At 68.2% G+C, this 16,911-nt stretch overlaps 2 protein-coding genes across 2 annotated transcripts; one reads left to right on the top strand and one right to left on the bottom strand.

The window, feature by feature from the left end:
* Positions 1-65: 65 nt before the first annotated feature.
* On the top strand, positions 66-11,551 carry CHLRE_02g076200v5 (uncharacterized protein). The gene is made up of 21 exons (XM_043059156.1): positions 66-253; positions 634-861; positions 960-1,458; positions 1,665-2,223; positions 2,442-2,660; positions 2,893-2,987; positions 3,293-3,576; positions 3,843-3,963; positions 4,292-4,422; positions 4,722-4,835; positions 5,424-5,565; positions 5,999-6,851; positions 7,177-7,619; positions 8,003-8,273; positions 8,554-8,648; positions 8,946-9,135; positions 9,368-9,602; positions 9,735-9,909; positions 10,107-10,244; positions 10,487-10,624; positions 10,983-11,551. Exons 2-21 carry the CDS (start codon positions 668-670, stop codon positions 11,166-11,168), a joined length of 5,082 nt encoding a protein of 1,693 aa, XP_042926790.1. The 5' UTR covers positions 66-253; positions 634-667; the 3' UTR covers positions 11,169-11,551.
* A 32-nt stretch (positions 11,552-11,583) lies between these two features.
* Positions 11,584-16,845, bottom strand: CHLRE_02g076150v5 (uncharacterized protein). The gene is made up of 9 exons (XM_043059155.1): positions 16,653-16,845; positions 16,164-16,346; positions 15,543-15,987; positions 15,126-15,297; positions 14,769-14,899; positions 14,467-14,529; positions 13,354-14,171; positions 13,041-13,125; positions 11,584-12,812 (listed from the first exon to the last, which is right to left on the bottom strand). Exons 1-9 carry the CDS (start codon positions 16,661-16,663, stop codon positions 12,609-12,611), a joined length of 2,112 nt encoding a protein of 703 aa, XP_042926789.1. The 5' UTR covers positions 16,664-16,845; the 3' UTR covers positions 11,584-12,608.
* Positions 16,846-16,911: the final 66 nt, after the last annotated feature.

The raw sequence follows: 16,911 nt of genomic DNA, 5'->3' as shown, positions 1-16,911 counted from the left end.
GGGCGAGGGCTGTGAGCGTGACTAGGACATTGTGTGCGTGTCAACCCGCGTACCTACATACCCTCGTCTGTAACAGGCACTAGAGACGATGTGTAAAATTTAACGGAAATAGACTTGCTGGTATTGATTTCAATACTTCGCTTGTGTCAACTTCAGTGCCGATCATCTCCAGAGACATGCTGCTCGCCTGCCTCCACTCCTCCGATAGGTTCGTTGGTTGCAGCTATAGACTTGCGTGGGCTTCGGCATCCAGGTGTGTGTATCTCTTCGCTTGTGAAGCTGCATGCTTGCGCTCGTCGCCGCGGTCGGATGTTGCGATGGCATTATGATGCAATTGCATGCTGCAATTTGCACTACTGTCATAGCAACGCTATACCATCGGGCTGTTGTGGCCGTGTGCCGTGCTGATGGCGCGTTCACCTCAGCGACAAGAGGCGCTTGCCCCGTGCTGGCTAAGTCATGTACCCTGTGATAGATGTCTGATATCCCACCGCACATCGGTGGCCTCGCCTCCCCCAGCGCGCCAAAACCCGTGCCCGGCCACCGCCCGCCGCGCCAGACCTACCCCAAATGCGCAGGTAACCGCCATCGGCGACAGTCGCTGACGGGGCCCATACTCCCTTCCTTGTGCAGCCGTGTTGTGCTTGCAGCGGCCATTTGAGCTACCATGTCATTTAACACGGAGTTGGTCACGTTCCGGCGCGGCCACGCCGACTCTACCGGTGGGGCGGAGAGCACTGAGCCCGCGCTGCCTGTGTCCCGGAGATATGAGACCCTGGGCTCAGAGCCAGGGAGAGGCGGCGGCGGCGGCAGTAGCAATAACGAGGTGTTCAGCGACTCGGATCTACTCCTGTCCGCCGAGTGAGTGGGGCTGAGATTAGGACTGTGGGAGGGAGGCAGCACGCACTTGCCCGCTGCCGTTGGCGCGGCGGGCTGACCAACCGTGTGACCTGCTGCAGCACCTTCCACAACCTGCGGCGCCGCACCTGCTGCGGCGTGGACGTGACGTGGCTGGTGGACCGCCTGCCGCCCAGCTGGCTGCTGTGGTGGAAGCGCCTGACGCCCGGCCGCAAGCGCGCCTACACACTGGGCTTCTACCTGTCCCTGCTGCTGGCCTTCATACTGCTGGTGGTGCTGCCCATCAACAGCGCAGTCAAGGCCTCGGCGCAGGCAAGGGCGGTGGAGATGGCAATGAGGCCCTCGCCGCCGCCGCCACCCAGCCCGCCGTCGCCGCCGGCTCCGCCGCCGTCGCCGCCGCCGCCGCCGCCACCACCTCCGCCGCCGCCTTCACCGCCGCCGCCCTCGCCGCCGCCGCCCAACCCGCCGCCACCCATGCCAGTGGGTCTTCTGTGCGGCTACAGCGGTCTGCGGCTGCCTGACCTGATCCGGCCGCTGCACTACGACCTCAGCCTGGACCTGTACTTCGACCCGCACCCCACAGCCGACCCGGCGGCGGAGGTGAGGATGGGGATGCATACGTTAGATGATGTTGAAAGGCTAGCGGCAGCAACTTGGACCCCACTCGACACGCCATGTTAGGAGCAGGCTACCCCGCCCCTGCCTTTTGGGCGGACGACCTGGACTAACGTGAGGTGTGCGTGTGTGTGTGTGTGTGTGTGTGTGTGTGTGTGTGTTTGTGTGTGTGTGTGTGTGTGTTTTGCCAGGCAGGCGGGCGCCGGCGGCTAGTGGCGCTTGAGCAGCAGGAGCTGCAGCGGGAGGAGGATGGGGAGGTCGGGCAAGGGGTATCAGGGGGCTGGCGGCGGCGGCGGGGGCTGCTGGAAGGTGGCGGCGGGGGCGGCGGCGGTGCGGGCGCTGAGGGCGCCGACAACGCACCACCAGCGGCGGCCGGCGGGGACCACACCAGCGGTACCGGTGGCGGCGCCGCCAGCCCTGGGGCCAATAGCACGGACTCCGGCTCTGGAACTGACGCGGGCAGGGATACCGGTACCGGCGGCGATGCCGGGACCGGCACAGGCACTGGCGGCACCGGCGGGGCAGATAGCAGTACTGACACCGGCGGCGCTGACACCGGCGGCGGCGGCTCCGAGCTACCGCCGCCGCCGTCTGACGCGGACTTTGTGTCTGGCCTGGGTTCGGAGTACGTCCTGGGCCGTGTGAACATCAGCGTGCTGCTGTCGTTCGACACCACCTGTGTGGTGCTGCACGGCGTGGGCATGAAGGTGGACAGCGCCCAATTCCACTACATGGGCGGCGTGTGGAGGGGTGGGTGTGGAGGGGTGGGTGGGTGTGCGTATCTGCGCGTGGGCGAGCGTGCGTGGGCGGGTGGGGTTGGGAGTGGGACTGGGGGCTCCGGGGGCTTGCGGCCGCCCCTACAGAGACGGGCGAGGGCTGTGCGGAGGCGGGCGCCCGGGGTGTGGGCATTTAGGAGGCGAGGAGACGCCCCGCACGTGCCCTTTGAGCACCCCCGCCCCGCCCTGCAGGCACCGTGACCCAGCCGTCTGACCCCAAGACTGCGGCGGCGCTGCAGCAGCTCATCGTCAGGTTCCCCACGCCACTGCCGCGGACGGAGCTGCCGGACGGCCTCGGCGCCGCCAACGGCAGTGCGGCGGCGCTGGAGGCGGCGGCGGGGCACCTCAGCCTGCGCTTCGCCTACAAGCTGGAGGACGGACTGGACGGACTGTACAAGAGCACCTTCAAGGGTGGGATGGGGCAGCAGGGCCGGGGCCGTGATTGGGGGTTTCCCGTATGGGAGCTGGGGTTGGCGCAGCGGGCGGGTTGAGGGGAAGCAGGGGGAAGGAAGGGCAGGGGGGAAAGGTATTCGGGTCTTGTAGACGTGTATCGGGGATGAGTGGGCCGGTGTTGCATGGAACTGCGCCAACCCGGCTGGCCTTGTTTGTTCCTTGCCTAACCTTACGCCGCGCAATCGCGCAGACAAGTCGGGCGACACGCACGCCATCGTGTCCACCCAGTTCGAGTCCATTGCGGCGCGCAAGGCCTTCCCCTGCTTCGACGAGCCGCAGCTCAAGGTGGGGGGGGGGCTCGAGGCGGCGGGGGGGGGGGCGGGGGCGGCGGGGGCCGGGAGAGCGAGGGTGCGAGGGGCGTGTTGGGGCGCGGCAGCGGCAGCCTACTGTCAGCGAGACGTACGGCTGCATCCAGTGAGGGGGGGCACTGTTCCACACACCCTTCGCAAGGCCCTGCTGGAACAAGCATTGTGATGCTGCATCGACCTGTTTGCTCTTAACTGACCGTACCGTTAGCACCTGTCCGCTCTCCTCCATTGCTCCCACCCGGCTCTCGCACACACAAACACATACATGTACACACGCCACAGGCCACCTTCAAACTGGCCGTGACCACGCCCGCCTCCACACCCGCGCTGGCAGTGCTGTCCAACTCGGACGTGCGCGACACCTCGCCCGTGCCGCCCGACCCAGCCGCCGCCGCCGGCTCTGGCGGCGCGCCTGCGCGCACCCGCACGCTGTTCTACACGACTCCGCGCATGAGCAGCTACCTGCTGGTGCTGGTGGCGGGGCCGCTCAGCAGCACCAGCGCCACCTGTGGGGTGCCGGCACCCGGCAAGGCGGTCAAGGTGTCGGTGTGGGCCACGCCCGACAAGTGGGTGGCGGCCCGGCGGCTCGGCGGCCTGGGGGGGGGAGGGGGGGCAAGCTAGGGACCTGGTGTGTGTGCGTGTGTGCTAAGACAACGAAAGTATGTGTATGTGCGCGCGTGTGTGCCTGATGGGCAAACAAGCTTGTGTTGCAAAATCGCTGGCAGGGTCTCGGCATGCTTATGCCTGCGGCAGCGTCCCGCAACATGCTCATGTTATGCTTGGGGTACGGATTGACCCGACTCCGCTCTGACGCGCACGGACACGCCCACAGGGCCGGCCAGCTGGGTGTGGCTCTGGCCGTGGGCTGCTCCGCGCTGTCCACCTACACGGCCGCCTTCGCCACCGCCTACCCGCTGACCAAGCTGGACCTGGTGGGCCTGCCCAACTTTGCGGTGAGTGGGGCCGCACACTGCTGCCTGGCTGGTCGGGCTGAATTGCGGTGGCGGTGGCGGTGGCAGTGGCGGCGGCGGCGGCGGCGGCGCTCTGCTTGGCACCTTGCAGCCATACAATCTGTTACGTAGCATCGGGCTATGCGGCAGGGCCCCGACCGCTATGGGGCAGGCCCCCGGACCCTGGGCCCATCTCTCCCCTTCCCCCTTCCCCTCCCCCTCCCCCTCCCCCTGTACCTGGCTACGCCTTCACTTCTTGTATCATCATGATTGTAACCCCCCCTCCCCGTCTACCACTTCCTTAACTAATCATGAATGTAATCGCCCTCAGGCCGGCGCCATGGAGAACTGGGGCTGCATCACCTTCCGCGAGTCGGCGCTGCTGGTGGATCCGGCTGCGGACGACGTGAGCACCGTGCTGTGGATCGCCACCGTGGTCAGCCACGAGATCAGCCACCAGTGGTGAGGCAGGGGGTCATGTGCCCGAGCCCAATGCGTCCCAAGAGTCAAGGAATCGTCGCGTCGGAGGGGGGGAGGGAGGGAGGGAGGGGTTACATTCATGAAGTGAAGGCGTAGCCAGGAATAGTAGCATAGCAGACCAGTTACCGACGTCCGTGAGGGGTGAGGGATGGGCAGAGGCGGCGGGAGCGGTCACTATCTAGAGCAACAAGGAAGCGTGTTTCCGTCGTTGTGCTGTATAGCACACGTATGAAAGACACACACACGCGCACGCTCACGCTCGCACACACATGCGCACCCAGGTTCGGCAACCTGGTGACCATGTCTGACTGGACGGAGCTGTGGCTGAACGAGGGCTTCGCCTCCTACCTGGAGACACTGGCGGCCGCCGCGTACCGGCCCGACTACGACTACTGGTGGGGGCGCACGTGTGTATGTGTGTGTGGGGGGGGGGGCGCGTGCGTGTATGTGTGTGTGTGTGTGCGTGCGTGTGTGTGTGTGTGTGTGTGTGTGTGTGTGTGTGTGTGTGTGTGTGTGTGTGTGTGTGTGTGTGTGTGTGTGTGTGTGTGTGTGTGTGTGTGTGTGCGGCAGGGCGGCTGGCAATGTGGGAGTGCACTAGGCGGAGCGCGGGCAGGTGTCTGTGTTTCTGTTTGGAAAGGTGTAGGTGTTTGGAACGTCAAGGAAAGGGGTCGTCATCCCAAACCGCACAGCTGGCTGCCCTGTGTGTTGCAGGGCCCTCGCGCCAATGCCTCCCGCACCACCTCCCTGCCACCCCCTCACTGTCCTCCCACCGCCCCCTTACCGTTAAGCGACCACCCCCACCCCCTACCCCCAACCTCCACCCCCTACCCCCCTCGCCCTGCTGCTCCACGACGCCTCGGCCCACATCCCATAAGTATTATCGCTTGCAACTAACGCCTCTGCCTGCCCTCCGCTCGTTTTCGTTGGTTTTGGTTGAGTTTGGGCTGGTATTTACAACCCCGCCCCCCCCCCCCCGCCCCCAGGTCTCTGTCGGCCTCCGAGATGACCTCCGCCGCGCTGGGCTACGACGTGCTGCGCAGCAACCACCCGCTCAGCCGCACCGCGCGGCCCATCGCCAGCCTGCCCGACATCGACAACATGTTCGACCCCATCAGCTACGAGAAGGTCTGTCGGCAGTGGGCTGCCGGGGCTGGGGAGGAGGGCGGGGGCAGGGGAGGAGTGCTGGGGCGGTGGCATCAGGGCTCGGGCCGAAGCCGTGTGGACCACAAGACTGGGTGCTGTGATGCGGCGAGAGCATAGGCGGGACGTGGCAAGGGACAGCGAGATGCAGGGCTTGGCTCGGGTTCGGCATAGCCCCACGTGGCATAGCCCCCTGCTGAGGCGTGGAGCGGCCGAAATCACGGCAGCGCAGCACGGCGTTTGGGTTCTGCGCGGCCCACGCCACATGGTGCAAGCGCCCTCCGCTGCACAGCCGCCGCCGCTACCCCTAACCAATTTCTGGAACCTGTGCGCCTGGGCCCCTCCTGTTTTGCGGGTTTGCCCTATTCCTTGAAGTGCCAGCGGCCCTCCGCCACCACCACCACCTCCCCCCCTGCAGGGCGGCTCCGTGCTGCGCATGCTGCGCGCCTACCTGTCCGGCGACCAGCTGGGCCTGGGCGACCAGCTGGACATGCGCCGCAGCCGCCAGCTGCTGTGGGACACACTCGAGCAGCGCGCACAGGCGGAGGCCGACGACGCAGCCGCCGCCGCCGCTGCCGTCCTGGGCGACTTGGGGGCCGGCGCGGAGGCCGGCGCCGCAGTGGCGCCGCAGCGGCTGTCGCGGACCGCCCGCACGCTGCTAGGGCACCTGAAGAAAAAGAAGCCGCCGCCGCCACCGCCACCGGCGCCGCCGCTTGCGCCCGCTCCGCCAACAGCCGATAAACGGGCTGTGTCAAAGTCGGGTGGTGCTGGCGGCGGCGGTGGCGGCGACGGTGTGCATGCGGAGCCGCCGCCGCATGAGGGCGACCTGGCGGTGCCGCCCTCGCCGCCGGGCCGGGCCAACGGCACCGCGCGGGCACGCGCCAAGCCGCCGCATGCGGCCTCCACCAACAGCTCCGCCCGCAGCCCCGCCCCGAAGCCCGCCGCCGCCAACACCACCGCGGCACCCGCACCCGCACCCGCGCCGGTGCCTGCGCCCTCATCAAACAGCAGCCGCACCGCCGCCGCCTTGCCACCCCGGGCACTGGGCGTGTACCCGCCCAGCCCGCCGCCGCCCTTGCCTTCGCCGCCGCAGCGGCTGGCGGCGCCGCCCAGCCCGCCGCCGCCGCGCCCGCCGCGGCCTCCGGCGTACGACCCCAACAAGGACCTGGGGTCTGACCCGCTGTTTGCGGCGCTGCGCAAGTACCTCCAGCTGTACGCGTACGGCAGTGTGACCGCCACCGACCTGTGGGGCTCGCTGTCGGCGTCCCTGTGTGAGTGGAGGGCGCCCCGTGGCGCGAAGCGGGCGCTTTGCGCGCTAGTCGCGGGTTAGGGGCGCAGCACAGTAGGATGTGGGCTGTGCGTGCAAGCGGCGTCTCGTTACCCTGGTCATGCCACCTGTGAATGCGCGATTTGCCTGCACCCTTGTGTATCGCCTCGCACACGTTACTTCCATTTCTACCTTCCGCGCCCTCGTCGGCAGTTCCGTGTTTCACACAAACCGTTGGCCACCCCCCCCCCCCCCATCGCTCCGCTCTCCATGAAACGGCTACCCCCCGCCCTCTCCCCATCCGCCCCCCTCCGCCTCCCGCCCCGCAGCGCTGCCCATCTCCAGCTGGATGCAGGCCTGGACCTACACCCCCAACTACCCCGTCCTGCTGGTCAGCCTGGCCGCCGCGCCGCCAGGGCCCTTCGCCTCCATCGTGCCGGCCAGCCCCGGCGGCCTCGCCGCCGCCAGCACCTCCCCGCCGCCGCCGCCGCACCCCAACGCCCCGCCCGCCGCGCCTGAGCCGCCAGTCAAAGCCCAGACCGGCGACAACCTGGACCAAGGGGCAGGAGAGGGCGAGGGTGAGGGCGCGGATGCCTCGCCGCCGCCGGGCCTGCCGCCGCCGGGGTTGCCGGGTCTGCCGCCGCCGCCTGCGGCTGCGCCGCCGCCTGGCGGCTACGTCAACGTGCGTCAGGCGTCCGTCACGGGCACCGCCTGCAACCGGTCGGACCCCGGCTCGCCGCGGTGGTGGGTGCCCATGAGCTTCCGGCTGCCGGTGAGCGGGCGCCGGGGGGTGGGGGGTAGCCGTTCATGCAAACGGCTTGTATGCAACATGGAACCTGGGGGGGAGGGGATATATGCTCGAGGCCAAAGAAGTAGGTCCTAAGAGTTGAGGAATCGTGACCCAACCCAAGAATGCGGAGCGGGCTCAAGTGGGGGGGGGGGGCGACCAGGCGGCCTGGGGGCGGGCGAGTGCGGCAGGCGGGGCCATGTGCCGTGGCGCCTGGGGCCTCAGGGACCGATGCACTCCGGGGCCGCCCGCTGCACCTGGTGCTACCCCGCTGGTCCTCAACCCCTGCACCGCCCCCTGCACCGCCCCCGGCCTGCACCGCCCCCGGCCTGCACCGCCCCCGGCCTGCACCTCCTCCCCCCCTGCAGACGTCGTCGTCCATGAAGTGGGCCGCCTTCAGCACCTGCACCGCCGCCGTGCCGCTCACCACCGAGCTGCTCACTGGCAGCAGCAGCGGCAGCAGCAGCAGCAACGGCAGTAGCAGCAACGGCAGTAGCAGCCCGCTGCCGGCCCCCCGCTACGTGCTGGTGAACCCGGGCCGCTACGGCTACTACCGGGTCAACTACAGCCGCCCGTTGTGGGAGGCGCTGGCGGCGGCGGCGGACGACCCCGAGGCAGTGCCGCCCGTGGACCTGGCAGGTGTGTGTGGGGGGGGGGTGCTGGGCGGGGGCGCTGGGGTGGTTGCTGGGGCCCTGCTGGGGGGGCTGGCCGAGGTTGGGCTGGGTGTGCGGGCGGGGGCGACCGAGGGCGGCCAGGGATGGTCGCCAGCCCTACCTGGTCGCTGAGCGGCGCCTGTACGCCTGGCGCTGGGATCAGCCTGCGTGTGATGCAAGCCCCCACGCTTGTCCCTGTCACCCCCACACACACTCCCCCCACCCCACCCCACCCCACACCCCACCCGCCCCCTCCCCCCCCCCAGGCGCCCTGGACGACTCGTGGCAGCTGAACAAGCTCAACATGCTCGGACCCACCGTGTTCATGAGCCTCACACAGGCGCTGGGCGCACGGCTGCTGGTGGGTGGCGGCGGTGGGGGGGGGCGAGGAGTAAGTGCGTACTCACAAGAGCCACCCCTTGTTTTTGCCTGCCCTGCCGTGCCCCTCACAAGCAAATCCTTGTCGCATTTAGAAGCACAAGCTACAATCCCCTCCCGCCTCCTGCGCCATACCCGCTTGCTTGTATCCTGTTCCCAATGTTTCAACCTTGCAACCGCCCGCCCTCCACCCCCTCCACCCCCTCCACCCCCGCCCCACCCCCCACCCCCTCCACCCCCACCCCACCCCCTCCGCCCCCACCCCCACCCCGCCCGCCAGCCCGAGTACGAGCCCTGGTCTGTGGCGCTGTCCGCGCTGTCCGCCTGGCAGCGCCTGCTGGACACCGCCGCGCTGCTGCCGCCCGGAGCCACCAACGCCACCGCCGACCCCGCCCGCGACCTGGCCCCGGGAGCCTACTACGCAGAGTGCGGCCGCCGGCTGGGCGCGTATGCACGCGACTTCCTCACAGGTGGGCGGGTGGGTGGCGGGCGGCAGGCTGGGGGGGTGGGCGGCTGCCTCGGGGGAATAGGAGGAGAGTTGCCGCTGCCGCTTGGGGGGCGCCTGGCCATGCGCCATTGCGTTTCCATGTTTTTTGGATCACCCCCGGCCATCACACCCGCCACGTGCTCACATCACCGTACAACAAGACCACCTTCCCCGCCGCCGCCACTGACGCCACTGACGCCACTGACGCCACGCAGGCCCGCTGCTGGCCAACGTGAGCCTGCCGCCCAGCCCCGCCGGCGCCCCCGGTGGCGGCCGCGGCCTCAACTTTAGTGTGGACTCCGCCGCGCAGCTGGACGGGCCGCGGCTGCAGGTGCGGCTGCTGCGGCCGCTGGCGCTGACGCAGGCGGCGGCCCACATGGTGTCGGCACTGGCGGCCCCGGGCGCGGCCGCCACCACACTGCGCTCGCTGGCCTTCTCGGAGCCGTTCAGGTGCGTGCGTGTCTGGACATGCCTCACTGGCGTTATAAATGGTGCCTCGTGCCCTCCGTTTGTATGGCCCTGGCTCGCACCCACACGCACACGCCCTCACTGTAGTGCATTTCCGATGAACCCTCCCCACAGGTCTGCGCTGTACCTTCTGGACGCCGCCTACGAGGAGCAGCAGGCGGGCGGCTCCGGCGGCGCGGCGGCGGCTGGGTCGCTGCTGCACGCGGACGTGCGCGGCGCGGTGTACCGTGTGGCTGTGGCCAGCGGGGCGCCGCTCACCTACAACACCGTCAAGCTGATGTACGAGCGGGTACGTACGCGGAGAGAAGGATGAGAGAGACACAGGGAGAGAGAGGGGGGGTGTAGATACCCGCCCAAACTGAACCGAACCCATTGCATTAGAGCGCGGAGGAGAGCCGGGGGCGGTTAGCCAGCGGGGCAGCAAAATCTAATCCTTCCCATCCTCCCCATCACCTTCACTCCCCACTCCCCGCTCCCCGCTCGCAGTCCACGGACGCCACGGAGCGCTCCCGGCTGCTGAGCGCGCTGGCGCAGGCGCCCGACCTGCAGCGCATCCAGCGCACCCTGGCCTACAGCCTGGACCCGCACGTGCGCCTGCAGGACATTGGCGGCCTGCTGGCGGCGGTGAGCCGTGCGGGGGATGGGGAGGTGGGGGTGGGGTGGGGGGGGGTTGGGGGTTTGGAGGGGTGGGAGCGGTTGCCAGTGCTAGTGCGGAACACGATATGGCTTGGGGGGGAGGGGCAGAGCGGGCAGGATAGGGGAATGGTCGGGCATGGGGATGGTTCGCCCGTGGGGTTGGGGCGACGCAGCGGCACGCGACACAGCATGCGCAGGATTGAAGGGTGGTGTGTTGCCTCCGCCTGCAGGTGGGCTTCCGCGGCGGCGAGGCTCACAAGCGCACCTGGGACTTTGTGTTCAACCGCACCGCCGACCTGGTGCGCCGCTACGGCTCCGGGCCAGACGCCGTCAGCAGCGCCAGCTACTCGCTGGGCAGGACACTCAAGGTGGGCGCCTGCTGCGGGCGGGGCGGTGCTGCGGTTGGGGGCGTGCTGCGGGTGCACTCAGTGAGGAAGGGGGGTTGCGCACTCCCTGTCGGGCGGCACGTGCGGGCCCGGCTGGTCCCTCGCCAGCACACGTGTGTATGTGTGTGCACGGGGCCCTGGCCGCGTCCGTCACCGCCTGGTCGGACTCATGGGCTCTGTTGCCAGCAGGCCCCTGAGCCCCTAGCCCCCAAAATGTACCCAACCCCACACCCCGGCCGGCTCCAAACTAGTCATGCCTGGATCGCCCCCCCTCCCTTTCCTCTCCTCCCGCCCCGCGCCTTCACTTTTTAAATAATCATGAATGTAACTCCACCCCCAGGAGCTGGCCAAGGTGTTTGTGTCGCCGGGCCGGATGGACGAGGTGCTAGCCTGGTCCGCCCGCTGGCCCGGCCTCATGGACAGCGGGCTGGAGGCGGTGATGCGCGAGAGCACGGCGCGCAACAGGGCCTGGCTGGCGGGGCCGGCGCGGCAGCTGTGCGAGTGGCTCAAGCAGCGCGTGACGTAGGCGGCGCCCCCTGGGCTGCGGGCCCCCTGGGCAGGGGGGGGGGTAGCTTGATGGAGTGTATGCGCACGAGTGCATGGCGTGTTTGCGGTGGGGATGGGAAGGTCGCGTTTGGGCACGGGAAGGGGCAAGGGGCAGGAATGCGCTGGGGTGTGGGACAGCAGTGCGTGCGAGCATACGGGGCGGGGGCGGGAAGAGTGCATGGGAAGGGTCGGGTGGCAGCGCACGCATGGCAGTGGTGTACATGGCGCACATGAGCAGCAAGACTAGTCGAGCGAGCAGTTTAAACGGCAATGTCTCGTTCTTGGGGGGATTGAATGCATTCGTACTGCACGGACGCGTGGGGGCTATTATCCTGCAACTCGGACGCAGAAAATGATGTGTGACAGGCAGTGGGGCCCAAACGGCGGGCAGCCGCCTCTCCATTTCTTGGGCCTCGGTCACAAATTCTCGGAGTAAACAGTTGTGCGTGCTCCTGTACCTTGTCCCTTTGTTTCTGTGACGGGACGTGCCGTGTGATGGGCATAGCCCACCAGCTCGCGCCACACGCCTACGTGTGCCGCTCAGGTGCCCCCATACGAGTGGACTCCGTGCCTCAATGAGACCAGTGCTACAGAGGACATTCACCCTTGGGGTACCTGCGCGGGAGTCAGTACACACCAGCTGCTTCCTCATCGCTACTTGCCGCGCTTGGCGCCCTCAGATCCTACCGGCACAGATCTCCAACTACAGCTACACAGTGACGGCATTCATGACCTGCCACTGCCAGGGTCTTCAACATCTTCAGCTACGCCTGCTATACTTGCGACCGCCAACGCCCTGCCCGCCGTCGCCCAGTCCTACATAATCGCACGGTGTGCGCCTCAGCCCACCTGCGCAATACGTTATGCCGTCGCCGACATGACCCATCGTCCGGTATCCATACTCACACCCCTGGATGCACAATCTTCCAGCACCGCACATCCATCATGCACGCCCGCCCGAACCTCCACACACGCACTTGCCTTCCAGAACTGCAAGATCTGTGCATGTGGTCCTGTTCCAGTATTATAGCGTTCCCGTGTCCTGTGCCATGTCCGTCTGTGTGTGCACCTGTATTTGATCCTGTGTGATCAACATGCAACACCGCCCAATGTATCGTAAAGTTTCAAAACCACACCCAATACCAAAAGAAACATACACGTGGTCAATGTTGTTGTTAAGCTGTCCTCCCGGCCGCCTGCGGCACCAGCACCTCACCAGCGTTCCCCCACCGCGGCTGCCCACCACCGCCACCCTCGTTGCCGCCTCCGAAGAGTCCCCACCCTCCGCCGCCGCCACCACCCTCACAGGAGCCCACCCTGCTCCGCCCACGCCTCACCACACGCTTCGCCGCCCAAACGCGCTCCTGATGCAGCGGCCCCACCCCCACCTCCTCACGCACCGCCGCACCCGCGCCAGCCACTACCCGGCGTTTGGCGGCTGGGGGCGGCCGGGGTGGTGGTGGTGGTGGGGGTGGTGGTGGGGGTGGTGGTTGTGGTGGTGTGGCGGCGGCGCGGCCAGGCGGCTGAGCGAGTCGCGTATGGCTGTGCGGAATGCGTCCTGGTGCATGAGGAAGGCCGACACGTGGCCGCCGCTCACCATGCGCAGCTCGCTGCCCGCCCAGTACTGAGGCAGCGGGTGGGAGGAGCAAGAAAGGGAGGCAGAAAGGGAGTGGGTTCGTGGTTTTAGCGTGAGGACTTACAAAAACGCAAGCAACTCGGTGTTCTGACCCCACTCATTTGATAATGACTTCGTCTGCAGTCTTCAGTGCATCCTGTACCGCCCTCCCAACCACCTTTGCACCCCCCCTGTCGCTCCCGCCCTCCCGCCCGCCCCGCCCCGCCCCGCCCCCACCTGGTGCAGCTGCTGCACGCTCTCCCGGCTGACGTAGGCGTCATCCCGCGCCGCCACGATCACCGCCGCGTCCGTGCGCCGGGGCCTGGAGGTCAGAGCGGGGGCGCGCCGAGGGTCGGACTCAACACGTGTGTGTGTGTGTGTGTGTATGTGTATGTCTATGTGTGCATGTGCACGCAGGATGCTCAGTACCAGGGCAGGGTGCGGCACACAGGCACGGACCCGTGCCCACCTGCCCGACCCAACCAACCACCCCGGCCCCCCTACCCCGTCCACCCCGCCCACTCCCATGAACCGCTCCTGCCCCTCTCACTTGGGGTACCGGGTCACGTCCGTGTAGGTCTCCAGCACCCGCTTGAGGCGCAGCACGGTGTCGGGCTGGTCCAGCCGCCGGTCGCCCGCACGCAGCGCCTTCACAGCACGGCCCAGCTCGCCAAGCAGCGCGGCGCCCGGACCCGACCCCGACCCCGCACTGGCGGCGGCGGTGGTGGAGGTGGTGGAGGAGGTAGTGGTGGTGGTGGCGCTAACAGTGGCGGAGGCTGGGAGCGGGTAAGGCACGTCCGAGGCACGCGGCGGCAAGGGCGTGTGCTGCCCCGCCGCTGCCGACGTCGCCCCGGGCCCGGCAGTGTTTACAGGTGTGGAGGACGAGGCGGCCCCGGCCAGGGTCCCAGGCAGCCCCTCCGAGCTGCTGCCGCTACTGCCGCCCCGCAGGCCGCTGCTGGCCCGCAGCGCCGCCGCCGCCAGTCTGTCATACAGGTCCATAACGCTCACAGACGGCAGCCGCTGTAGCAGCTCGGCCGCCAGATTGGTGCTACTGCCGCTGCCATTGCTGCTGCTGCCGCCGTTTCCGTTGCCATCATTCGTCCCCGCGCCCGCTGCAGCGCCGCTGCCCCGCCCGCTGCTGCTGCTGCTGCTGCTGCCGCCCTCTGCTGCTGCTACTGCCGCCGCCATGCCGCGCCCCTCCGCCTGCAGCTCCAGGTCAGCCAGGGCGTAGGTGGCCTCACGCATCAGCGCCACGCCGCCGCCGCCGTACGACCCGGGAGCCGCAGCAGCAGCCGGCGCCGCCGCCGTGGGGTCGATGCCGCGTGGGGGCAGCGGCACCGCCACCGCCCGGCCCGCCGCCCTCACCACCTGCACACATATTACCGCGTAGGCACCGCGCGTTAGCAATGATATGGCTGGCACACATGCAACGTTGCCGGACACGCTCCGGGCCGCACCGCACAGCTCCAGCGCCCGGCCCACCCTCTCCAACCCCACTCGCCCACAACACTCCCGCACCAGGCCTCTTTGCAGCCGCAGCGGCTGGCCTCAGCACATGCCATACCACACCCGCACCCGCACCTGCGCTGCCCACCACGCCACCCGTGCTGCCTCCCTCCCCCGCCCCCTCCCCCTCCCCCTCCCGCCCCGCCCCCCCCCTGACCTGCAGTACGTGGTTGTTGGCCTCGTCCACTTCCTTGATCAGCGGCTCCCAAGCCATCACCGCCTGGAGGGGGGGAGGGAGGGAGGGAGGGGAGACAGGTGGTGGGGGGGGTCAATGATTGCGAGGTACATACCATTCATTCGCTGACCCAGCACCCAGTTCCCTGCCCCTTCCCCCCCCCCCCCGCCCGCTCCACTTTCTCTCACCCCCCTCTGACTGTGCTCCGCTAGTCTGGCTTGGGTTGGAAAGGTTTGGGCTGGTATTTACAACCCACCCACCCCTTGCCCCCTCCCCCCCCTCACCCTCATGGCTCCGTCGCAGTAGGCCACCGCCGCACTGCGCGGCGCCAGCAGCGGCGTCACCGCCACGTCGCCCGGGAACAGCCCGCCCGCCATGCAGGCGTGCACGCCGCCCATGGACAGCCCGCACATGCCTGCCGCACAGCAGCGCGGTGGCGCGGGGGGGGGGTATGTTACCGGGGGAGGGGAGTGCCAGAGAGCAAACAGGACGGTTTTACGTGTTTTGGTGTGAATGGGGGGTTCAGGCAGCGCCGTGCAACGGACACCCTACCCCGCGCCACCCCACCCCTCTCCCTGCCAGCCCACGACACACGCACGACACCCACCCCTCCACCCACCCCCACACCCACACCCACTCACCCAGCGGCCCGTACCCCTCCTCCCTCAGCCAGTGCAGCAGGTTGATGGACTCGGCAATGGTGGCCCAGCCCAGTGTGAGCAGGTCCGACACACGCAGCAGCTTGGAGCCGCGCTGGGCAGCGGGGCGGCGGGAGCCGTAGAAGGGGCTCTCGAGCACGAGCGTGCAGATGTTCTGGTGGGAGGGAGGGAGGAGGGTGGGCAGGCGTGTGGGCAGGCGGGTCACGGAGCCCCACAGGTCCCACAGGCACCAGCAGTAGTGCACACATGGCGATTTTGTTCTTGTGGTTGTGGTGGTGGCGGGCGGGCAGCTGGCAGGCAGTAGGCAATGCACGGGACCGCCGCGCTGTCAGCCAGCCGCGCCAGCCGCTCGCCCACAGCCCCCCTCCCTCACCCCCCCCTCAACCCCTCCGCTCTCACGTCTTTGAGCAGCGGGAAGCCTAGTCGCAGCCGCCGCCCAAACGTCTGGTCGCCAGTGGCCGCCAGGTGCACCACACACGCCGGCGCGTCAGCCGTAGACCGGGCCGCCGCCACGGCCGCCGCCGCCGCCGCCGTCCCGGCCCCGCCCTGCCTGTGAAAGGCGTCCGCTGCCGCTGCCGCTCCCGCCGAGTCACCCTTCCACTCGCCATAGGGCATGAACGAGGGCTGCTGCTGCTGTAGGTGCTGTGCGTGCTGCCAGTCGCCACCGGTACCGCTACTGTTGGTACTGCCGCTGCTGCCGGCCGGCGGTGGTTGTAGCAGCGGGTCCTGGCCGGGCTGTAGCAGCGGGTGGAAGGGCCGCATCTTGGCGGGTATCAGCAGCTGCACGCGGCCGGTGCGGCTCTCGGGCGGCAGGGCGTCATACACACGCTGCAGGCAGGGCGTCCTGCAAGTAGGGGGTGGGCGGGGCGGGAGAAGGGCACCCGACACAGGACCGGCGGCGTTAGCTACTGACGCGCTACTCGTGGTAGCCACACTGGTGCGGCCTCCGTCACCCGCTAACCACAACGCCGCCAACCCGCCATCCCGTCCCCCAATACACACACGCCTGCCCCTCCCCACCTGAAAGACCCCTCGTACAGCATGTAGTCCACGCCGTCCCGGCTGCCGCGCTCCACCAGGCGCCAGGCCAGGCGGATGGCGGCGGGCGGCCCCGCCACCAGGTGCCGCAGGTCCTCGTCGTAGTTGACCACAGACAGGTTGCCCCAGCCGCGGGGGAAGAAGGGGCCGTTCAGCGCGCCGATGCTGCGGGCAGGAGGGGGGCGAGAGGGCGCGGCGCGTGGTTGGCGGAACGGTTGTTGACTGCGTGTCGAACCGGAGAGCAGCATGTAGGCCATGTTTTCACAGGCCCCCGCGAGCCAGCTGCGGCCATTCCTTAAGTAGAAGATAGACATGCGCGTCCTGTCGCATGTATTACCCGGTCTGGACTCTCTGGAGCGCATGCCAGCGCAGAATCCAACTCTTCGCGCACCACTATGCCGGTCGCTTTATGAACATGCAGAGTCTATTGTGAAGTGGCGAGTGATTCGGACAGAGCTCGCGCGCACTCACCGAGCATACATATGGTCGAGCGCTCCGCTGCTGGCTGCTAATTGCGACAACGTAGTTGAACTCAGGTCCTGAATTGCCGACTGCAGCGCCTCAAAGCGAGGGCCTGCAGCGGCTCGAAACAGTTTGTCCAGGCGCGAAGCTGCCATTATCGAGCTAATGTCTTGCAGTGTATCATGTTATTATCCATATAAGTGCTTTACAGAACTGGCAGGGAGCAAAACCAAAGCGCGGCCCCCCTGGGGTTGACACACGGGACTCA

This window comes from Chlamydomonas reinhardtii, chromosome 2, assembly GCF_000002595.2.
Source record: "Chlamydomonas reinhardtii strain CC-503 cw92 mt+ chromosome 2, whole genome shotgun sequence".
Classification (NCBI taxonomy): Eukaryota; Viridiplantae; Chlorophyta; class Chlorophyceae; order Chlamydomonadales; family Chlamydomonadaceae; genus Chlamydomonas; species Chlamydomonas reinhardtii.
This window is presented reverse-complemented; position numbering and strand designations above follow the sequence as displayed.